The 10,296-nt window shown below is 43.7% G+C and overlaps 1 protein-coding gene across 1 annotated transcript in view; it reads left to right on the top strand.

The window, feature by feature from the left end:
- The window catches only part of LOC106960809 (RNA-binding motif, single-stranded-interacting protein 3-like), a 96,247-nt gene that overhangs the window by 78,087 nt on the left and 7,864 nt on the right, over positions 1 to 10,296 (top strand). The window contains exons 7-10 of the mRNA XM_015054149.1: positions 573 to 683; positions 5,718 to 5,726; positions 7,258 to 7,350; positions 10,054 to 10,175. Coding sequence (XP_014909635.1) covers positions 573 to 683; positions 5,718 to 5,726; positions 7,258 to 7,350; positions 10,054 to 10,175 — 335 coding nt within the window. The remainder of the gene's footprint in view (positions 1 to 572; positions 684 to 5,717; positions 5,727 to 7,257; positions 7,351 to 10,053; positions 10,176 to 10,296) is intronic.

Genomic DNA, 10,296 nt, shown 5'->3' with positions numbered 1-10,296 from the left:
TATATATATATATATATATATATATATATATGTATGACATACATATGGAAATATCTACCAACATTACCCATAGTTAAACTCAGTTAAAATTGTCAAAAGAGAGACCACTAGTATGTGTCCTACTCCGAGCTCATGCCAAAAAAGACAAAGTATTTTATTACTCTTTTTGAAAAATTCTACATTTGATGGTATGCAAAAACAGGTTATGTGAACAACTTTGGCAACTTCTTGTACTGTTTTAGACCCTGTAAATTTAGAATGCCAAAAAAGCTGCATAAATTCGGATATGTGCAATATTTTGAACTTTTTACCAACAAAGCAGAACATTTGCAGAATAAAGTTTTCAGACTGTCATGAGCACATCAGCAAACAGCGTTGCTTTTTTTCCAGAGAGAGGTTAAAAATATAAACATGAAGCAGTGCAAAAAAAAAAAATGAACGTGAAAATTCTAACTCAGTTATCAGGAGCAGATGATTTTATGATATCTAAAAGTTTCCACAGGTCAAGTTGAAGGGGAAATGACTCAGTCCTGATCATTTTGTTCTTATTATCTTTTCTCCTCCTCCTCCAGGGTGCAGTGATCACGCCAGCCATGGACCACACTATGTCCATGCAGCCTGCCAGCATGATGGGCCCTCTCACCCAGCAGATGAACCATCTGTCCCTGGGCACTACAGGAAGTGTGAGTTTCCCTTATTGTGCCGTCATGAATCGCACACACAAAAAAATGCCTCAAAAGAAATTCTGAGCTCACAAGAAAACTCTGATACTCAAGGGCAACTTCAGCCACGACTGTGTGATCACAGCAGGGAGATTTATGAGCAGCTTTGTTGTTTGGTTTAATAAAAAAAAAAAGAAAAAACTGCACCAACTTTACCCTCTGCTGGATATACTCCCAAAAACAGTTTTTTGTCATTTCACTTTATTCCATCCTACACACTTTCCTTCACGGTTTACTTTTCATTCCTGAATGGATTAGAAGGAAAAGTTTAGTTTAAGTGCACAAACACAACAATGATCAGTTGATGAAGGTTTTTGTACTGAACTGAAAGCAGCCAAAGAAAAACGTGGAGACGTTCAAAGAGCCTGGAAAACAACTGATTAGAATCCCTCCAGGAGATAACAACACGGTGTCTTGCCAACAAGATATAAAAAAAAAAGCAAAGGAGCCTGGATTTTATGCATGACACGTTAGTTATTAGATTTTAAACATTTGATAAGAGATCTGACTGCAGCTCATCCAGTGAATGATGATGAACCATATAATTGGTTTAATGTAGTTGGACAATGTATTAGTCGCATATTGACTATAATTTTTGACCTAAAATAACTTTTATAACTTCAAATCCTGCAAAGCAAAGAACTTGTAATTCTCAATATGTCCAAAAATACTGCATGAGATAAGTATCTGACATACTACACCGTGGCATAATTTTTTGATAAACGCTGGAAAACACAGTTTGTGTAAAACTAACCAGTCTCTTCCTGCTTCATTAGAAATTAATACGCCAGTAGCTGCCAGGAGCAGTTAATCAAATGTATTTATTATTTGATCATCAGGAAGTGTGACCATTGCTCCAAAACTGCACTGCTGACGGGATTGAAATTAGGTCGACTAATTTGTTGCCATTTTTATCTTTGAAAACATTTTTTTTTCTTTTTTTTTTCAGAAACTCCGAAGTGAGTTTCTGAACTAAAGTGAGAGGTTTTAACGCTTCCTCTCGGAAAAGCCAAACAGCCTTAGTCTGTCGCCACATGTTCTCAGCCATAAATCTGTCATATTATTTAGTTTTAAACCGCTTGCATTCACTGCGAGATATTGAGAGAGCGTATTTCCTCCCTAATCTTCGACATTAAACAGATTTCCTGTGGAGCTTACTCCCTCTGCTCTCCACCCTTTTCACTTTCACCCTCTGATTTCAGATTCTTTCTCACACTTTCTAAATCACACATCAAACATATCTCTCCATCAGTGGCACTTAATGTGCTCGTTGGCTCACTGTACAGTTGCCGTCCCCACATCAAGAAGACGCCCCCTCCCACCTCCGCCTCCACATTTCAGGATCAAGTCGACTTAGAGGTGTCACACCGCTCTGAAGCTTGACTGTCTGCCCTAACCCAGCTGCCTGGGGGCAGACAAGCAGACAGCTTTGCTCCGGTGCTACGTTTGATCTCTCTGTGTGAGTTTGATTGAAACAGTGCAGTATTGTACAGTTACCCATGTGTTTCCAGGTGAGCTGTCAGCGACTGTGACGCCATGTTGGCTCTGTCAGGAATGCCCCCCTCATCCTAATCTGCCCCAGCTGTGCTAACAGGCAGGATTAGAGACTGGCTAATCTATGGTGATGGGTTCTGATGTCTGATGGGTTCTGTTATAGGAGAAAGTAGGTTACGGTATTTTTCCTCCCTTTTTCCGTGTCTGGTTTTACCCCCTTTCTGCCTGCTTGGCTTTCCCGAGGCGATGTGCTGTGCAGCAGAACTCCGCTGTGGCCGAGCGGCTCACGCAGCACGCCACGCTTGATCATCAACGGGGATTGAGACGCGTTTCCTGTGAAGCTGATTTTTAAGCCAGATGTGAAAAGCCTTTCATTCAACCTAATTGTGAAAGCCTGTTACAGGGGCTTAGAGCCCAGGATGTTCAACTGTCCGTGTAGTAAACCGGAGCTGACGGCACATATTCTTCAAGCGCATTCATCGGATGTAGTTGCACATGTGGTGGCGGGGGCTTGTGTCACATGACTTTGTCCTGGCCACAGCAGAGCACCTGCAGTGAGTAATGTCTCCAGAGTCAACAACTTATCCAGACTGGCTCTGGCAGGAGAAGCCACACCTCAGAATAATCTTGGCTGTTCCTGGGCTCGCTGCGGCTGTTTTTCTTCCTTCTCCCCTCCAAAAAAAGAACCGAATGTTCTCCGTCCGCCCAAGCTGTGACACTCTGATGGTGACCGGAGCTTTCCGAGAACGCCGTGGTATTTTGCTGTGTGGTTCTGGAGGAAAATTGTACTTCATAACGAGCGAGCGTGGATTACCAGCTCCTAACGGTCACTGCCTTGGAATTTTAGTTGCTTCTCAGGAAAAAGTTGGGTGTCTATTTGGCACAAACAACTTGATTACAGAATACTGAAGAACCTCAGGCTTTCTGTTTATGGATGGCCCACATAAACATGCCATCCATGCTGCTCGCTGATTTATGACACCGTGTTTGGTGCATATTGCTCCGTTACTGATTTATTTACGGTCTTTGAAGTCTCAGCACTTAGCAGGAGTCTATCTGTCATGCCAGTTTGCGCCTGTTAGTCTGTGGAAGTGCATATGTTCCCTTTGTCATTTTGTCACTGGTGTCTGTGTGCGTTTGCATGGCTGTCAGTGTCTGCATCTGTGTGTGAACTACTTGATGTTTGACATGACAAGAGGTGACCTTCCCTCTGCGCTCTTCATCCTATTCCCGTCAAGGCGTGTACAATTCAAGTCCACGTTGTAATGGTGGTGATTGACAACTTGCTTCCCCGGACGACGCACAAAGCAGCTTCTTATTTTATATCAACTGTTCTCCTCGGTCCTTTAAATCTCTTAGGACATTACCCTTTTCTTTATTTCCCCAACCTTCTCCCGCACTGACGTAGCATTTCTCCTCTGTCCTTGCACTCAAATGGGCAAAAAAGGTTCCAATCTATTCTTTACAACATTTCCTTATTGCTGGACTCTTGGAGTCAGAGAGTCAGCCTTACTTTTGACTCCAAAGTACTTTTGAGTTGATTGTTGACTCACATCTCGAAGCTACAAAACAAACTCAAAGCATCAAGCCTCCACTTGCCCGTATAGCTCATATGCCGTGTTGGTTTACTCCAAAGATCTGTTGATTCGTCTCGTCCATCCATTTTTCATAAAATGCATGGTTCACTCAAATTCAGCTTTTCACTCCTAAGCCATGATATTGTGTTATTTTATAATTATATCGTTAAGAACATCACCTGAGCATTGCACAGTCTGGTTTCCCAATTGTAAATAATCTTTGCCTCTGCAGAAAGAAAGACTTCAAGTTGCTTGGATTTTTGCCTTGAAACCCTTTTCGGATTGATTGGCAGCAATAATTGATTTTCTAAGTTAATTTACCGTCCCATCTTTGCTTCGTATGAACACTCACCTGCATCAAGACCAGCAAACTGCCAACCTTAAACGGACGTCTGCACGCTGGTGATCGGTAACTGAATTGCATTGGGCATCTGGTGGCTGATTTGCTTTTTAGAGCTTGGGAAAGCAGCAAATGTTTACTGGCTTTAACCTCATTCAACATGTAATATAACAGCGAAACCTGTTGTTTGTTTTTGTGCATGTTGGTTTGGATTTGAATAATTTTACAAGCTGGCAAAGACTAGGTCTGTTGTTTTGATATATAAAACCATAGAAATGAAAGTGGGTGTATCATTACTCTTTACATTCTGCTGAGACTGGCAGTGCGGACGAATGTTACTCCTTTTCATAAGTTCAGCTACTCCTTAGAGCTGAGGAAGCAGGAACACAGACACTTAAACGCACTCATCTGTGCCTCGTTTCAGGTTTCCTGGGCTCAAATAAAACCTCCACTGCTCCACTGATAGAGTTTGAAAGAGGCACTTTAATATTAGGCATTGGAATATAAGGGATTGCCCTCTTCTTCTTCTTCACCAAACGGTTTCAGTTGAGTCAGGTTGTCTGGAGGACATCTGTAAACAGAGATTTTCAAGGCAAGATCTGGACTTTGACTGGGCCACAGTGATGCATGATTTTTAAGGTCTAAACCATTGTTGCTCTGACCATATGTTCAGGATTGTTGTCTTAATTACTTTAGATTTCTTCTATCCCATCCATTTTCCGCCTTTGACAATCTACTCTGCCTTTTCTTAAGAAAACCATTTCCACAGCATGATGCCGCCACCGCCAACGTTCACTGATGTGCAGTGCTAGCTTTCTACCATGCATATTGTTTTATATGGTGGCCTAAAAGATCAGTTGTTGGACATCTAGCCAGGCTGCTGTTGGTGGTGAGCTAACTGCTCTATTCACACTCCCGCTTCACTCCTTGCTCCCACCAAACATAAATTGTGATCCAAGTCATTTTGGTCCAGAGTCCCAAACCACTGTGGCAACAGTGTATTTTAGTCTATCCTATGGATTTTCATCGTGGCATTGCGGTCCACATTTACACAGGAGTCATGAGCATGTGTCATGGAGAGTGATGGCAGTGGGGAGGCTTAAGGAGTCTACTCACACCAGCCTCGTTAGGGAGCTATTCAAGCCTACCGTTCATCAAAAATACACACACACCATCTGCTCCGGGCCCACGTGTGTTCGTGCATAAGCATAGATGTAAATGTGTGTGACCAAACATTTATCGCCAATTAGGGATGCTTTATATTACCCAAACTTGTCCCCTGACTGGACAAGGAAATACTAAGAGAGCTGAAATTGGGAAAAAAAAAAAAGTTAATCTCCTCGACTTGCCACACAGGCGGCTGCAGAAATATGACTTACTCTACCTGCCATATTAAATAGGTTAACTAACGGTCATAATAGAGGAAAAATCTTATCTTATTAAATTTTCCTGCTAAATATATTCTAAATTCCTTCCCCAGTCCTGCAGAGAAATATCACATTTCAAACAGACATTTTCCCCATGACAGGGAGATTGTGATAATGGCTAATTATCTCTCACTTTCCTTCATTTGCTTTCATGCAGCCCTTGCAGGTGAGTTGACTGAATAAGTTAATGAGGAGGAGAGGCGAAGACCTCAAGTCCCAAGAAGAAATTGGTATGCATGGTTTTGATTCAACGGGGAGAAGGTCACTTCAACAATCTGATAGGCCCCCTTTGAGAAGGAGGGAGGAGTAAGAAAGAGACCGTGACAGCAAGGTGAGAGGGAAGAAGGGAAGGGAAGATGTGATGTGTCAGGAGGTCTGGATACACTGCCTCACCCTGTCCTCAGTGTGACAGCCCCGGAGGTGTGATAACCTTAAATTCATGTCCAAAGACCTGTGCGGTCACGCTCGCTGATGAACACAGACTAACATCCATCCCGGGGCATCCTCCCGGCTCCGCGTAGCGACGGTGGGGGAGTTAATCACCCGTGTCCGTGGCCTTTAGCTGCTCTCATTAGCGGTGAGCGGTGGAGCCGTACCCGATCCATTAGCAACGCTGCCGGTAATGACACTCTACCAGCATCGGCGGGCCCGCAGCCAAAAAGGGCCTCGCAGCCCGCTGTAAACCCCTCCATTACCGCCTCCTGCTGCACGTCGCTGCCGTCCAACAAGGACGGAGAGGCGGAGGGGGGAGATGTTGGGGGGGGGGAAAAAAGAGAGAGAAAACAAATCGGACCTCCCTTCTCCCTCAGTCCGGAAGGCAGCAGGAAGAAGAGGGGAAGCTCCCCGGCGGTTTTTTATCTCGGATCACATCCGTTGGCGCTGCACCACAACATTATCGTTCCAAGCCTCTTTGTCTTTGTCGTTCTTTCAAGCACAGAGAGGCAGGAGCACGTGATGAATGTGTCGCGCGTCCAGCTGCACGCGAGAACACACGCAGACACTGATACGCACAGTTGCGTTGACGAGAACTGATGAAGGCGTGTTCTAATTAAAACCGGGCCCATCTTGAGGCTTTCAGCGGGAAAAGCCTCCTCTGCATTGCGTGTGGAAGCCCCGATGCCTGACATGTCAGCAAACCGGGTCATCGCTGTAAAATGCCCACCGTACAGCGAGCCTGTTTAAAACCAAGGCAGGCGTGACTAAAGGAATGTAGGCCACAGACTACAAACCTCCCGCTCTCCTTCACAAGCAGTTAATTCCTTTTTACTCTTTTTATTATTATTATTATTATTATTATTTTATCTCTTTAGCAGTTACCCGGTGTATTTGCTTGGCCTTTTGAAGTTGTGGCGGGACAGCAGGACATCTCCCCCTCCTCCTTTTCCTCTCTTTCCGTTACACTCTTATCTGATCTGCTACGCTCGCCTCTTGGTGGACTCGTATTCTCTTAGCGCCCTCTGAAGGATTCACAGAGCATAGCAGTGTGGGCTTTCCTAATAGTTGTGGGAATAATTACGTTGAATGAGTGTTCCGGGGAAGTATTACGATCTGCTTTTGATGTCAGGAATGTATTTCAGCTCTAATATGTTTCTGGGATTTGTGATTTTAATGAGTGTCTTAGGAATTTTCTTCTGAAAGGATTTTGTTTAACTACATGCAAGTTTTTTTAAAAAAAATTTTTTGTTATTGTGTTTCAGTACATGACTGCTGCAGCTGCCGCCGCTGCACCTATGCAAGGGACCTACATTCCCCAGTACACTCCTGTGCCTCCAACAGCCGTCCCTGTCGAAGTAAGACCCACACACACGCTTAAAAACATGAAAAGCAACGAGGGATAACATTACATAACCCTGCAAAATTATACACTTAGATTTTTCTCACTTCACTAAATAGTTTTTTTTTTCTTAGCATATTTTACATTTTGAAATCGGAGGCATTTTCATTTAGTCCTCTTTACTCAGACTCCTTAACATGAACTCATATAAACAGTAAATACAGTCCACTATGTGTAATGTGTTCTCAGCTTCAATATACACAAGTTGTTCACTAATTTTGTTTTCTAACAAAGCAAAATTAGTGAACAACAACAGCACCAAGAAAAGTAGGCAACAGGTGAAAGAAAAAGACTTGGAGAAGTTTAAAGCACTGTTGTGTTGTCAAACAATGTCTCAAGCTTTGGACTTCTAACAAAGTCCAGTCCATCCAAGAATGGAAAGTACATGGTACACTTGTGAACTTTCCAAAACCTGCTTTCTTAAACTGGCAGGCCAGCGAAGGAGAATATTAAATGGAGAAAAAGTAACGCTGGAACAGCTGCAAAGGTCCGACGCTCGGGTGGGAAAAGGAAAAGTACAAATCTGGCTTTTAAAGAAAGGCATCAAGAGAACACAACGCACATGTGGAGGAAGTTCATTTTTAGCCTTCATAGACAATGTGTGTAGCAGGAAACTAACACAACAGATTCTGCTGAGCAGATCATCCCAAATGTGGAATACGGGTGTGGCAGCATTATGCTGTGGGATTACTCATCTTTAACAAGGTGAGACTTGATGGAACGATGGCTGAAGTCAAATGTGGCAAGAAATGAAAGCTGATAGACACGTACTCTGAAAACCATGCTGCTGTAATTACAGAGAATGAAAGTTCTCACATTTATGAGCTGACACAGATCGGGCCAGAAAAATATTTCATCACCACACTATTCTTATTGTGACTTGAAATTTTTCCAGTTCATAAGCGTGCACTACTTTGTTTTGATCTCTTTACATAAATTCCAGATGAAGTACATTAACATTTGTTGGTGTTATGTGGAAAAAAAATGTGAGAACATAAAGCAGAACAGTCATCAAATGAAAAGTGCCGAATTACGATTATATTCCCCACAGTATTTTCTAACAGTTTTCCCAGACCAGAAAATAACAAGTACAAAAAGTGCAAGCAAAGCAGAATGAGTCAGAAGTTTGATAGTATTTGGGGAAAGGCATTTGAAGTGCAGCACAGACTTCCTCTCCTCCTCGGTGGTTGTCTGAGCTCCTGGCAGGTTCGGGCAGTCTGCTCTGAAAAATGATGAACGTGTAGCGCCGGTAGGCGGGCGGGCAGCGGGGGAGAGCGGGCGAGCTGTCTGGCGGCTGACAGTGCGGTCATATTCAGATGGACTATCAGTCGTGTATCAGATGACAGGAGCTGAAGTGAGACACAGCGCCGGCGGAGCGGCCTCTCTCTCCCTCCCGCAGCCGCTTCGAGCCGGTAGCTACCTGAAACATCCGTCAGCCGCAGAGGCCTGGTTAGCCCCCGCCAGCCACCGGACAATGACAGTTTCCCCTGACACATCCATTAGTCGCCCCTCTCTTCTTCTATTTTCTACCCCTTTAGACTCCCCACCCCTCCACCTCAGAAAGTTGCTGCCTTGGCTTTTGAAGGAGTCGCACAGAGAAGAGGGATGTAGATGTAGCATAGCCCTCGGCGTCCTCTTCTTATTTCATCCGCACCGCTGTCCTCTCAGTCCCGGCGTCGGCAGCGGGGTGTAGATCACTGTATCGGCCGGTGACTGCAGGGCTGATGTATGGACAGGACATCTTATCCTTGAGAGCTTGTTAAAGGTGATCGAGATGACTCGGTGATGGGCTCAATCAGTAACGCTCGACACATACAAAGGGCTAAAAGGGTTGTTGTGATGGATTTAGAGCAGACAGCCATCTGTAAAGAAGTTTTTCACCCCAAACACAAACTGAGCCAAGTCACAAACATCTGTTCAGCCAAATAAGAGAGAATTCACATTTACGAGTGGTTTATTTTGTAGTTTATTTGATGAACAATGAGCACAAGCTCTACTTTCCCCAGAACTTTCCCCAAACTTACAATGTATGTTGTTTTCAGACTTACTAGGTACTTTGAGGAACTTGCAGAATGCTTACTCTGAAACTTTTCCCAGGTATATTTCCTACAACACACTAATTACTTACCAGAAACTTTCTAAGTACCAACCCTTTTCAGTTGTTGGTAACTGAAAAGGGACTGAAACCTATACCCACTATATTTTGGGAAGGATTTCTAGAAAATATCTAATAAATTCCATAAAGAACCTTAGTATGTGGTACGTTTTTGCAAGCACCTCATGGAAAAACAACTCATAGTTCATCCCAGATGTTGAAACTATCCACTAAGCTTCATGAAAGTTCTAGATAACTTGTTGGTAAATTCCAGAAAGTACCTTGTAATATCCAGCTTACCTTGAGGGTTCTAGGAAAGGACCTGCTAAGAAAAAAACAACTGGTGAATTCCAGAAAGGTTTTGGTTTTGAGGAAAGCACCAGGTAAATTCCTACCTGGAATCAAACTCTGCCATGTTTGATTGTTGGTTTGTTTATTTGTGTTAAAAAGACAGAGGGAAAAAAAAAAAAGTAAAAATACACACCACACACACACAGAGAGTAGCCTGATGCTGTCACACAGAGGTCTTACTCAGCCCAGGAATGTCCTGTGCCTCTCTTCCAGGGAGTGGTGACAGATGCCTCACCCCAGACGGTGGCTCCTTCATCACAGGAGGTGGCTGGCCAGCAGCAACAGATCCAGGTGGACAGTGCCGATCACGTTCCTGCTTACTCATACCAGTCCAAGTGAGTAAGTCAGACAACGAAGGACAGACGTTTTTGAACTTTAGAGCCAAAGTCACTTGTTAGGTCTTCATCCTTTAAAGCAGGGGTGTCAAACTCAATTTCACCGAGGGCCACTTCAGCA

The sequence above is a fragment of the Poecilia latipinna genome, unplaced genomic scaffold (assembly GCF_001443285.1).
Source record: "Poecilia latipinna isolate Pla-1442-1.1 unplaced genomic scaffold, P_latipinna-1.0 Scaffold1231, whole genome shotgun sequence".
Lineage (NCBI taxonomy): Eukaryota > Metazoa > Chordata > Actinopteri > Cyprinodontiformes > Poeciliidae > Poecilia > Poecilia latipinna.
This window is presented reverse-complemented; position numbering and strand designations above follow the sequence as displayed.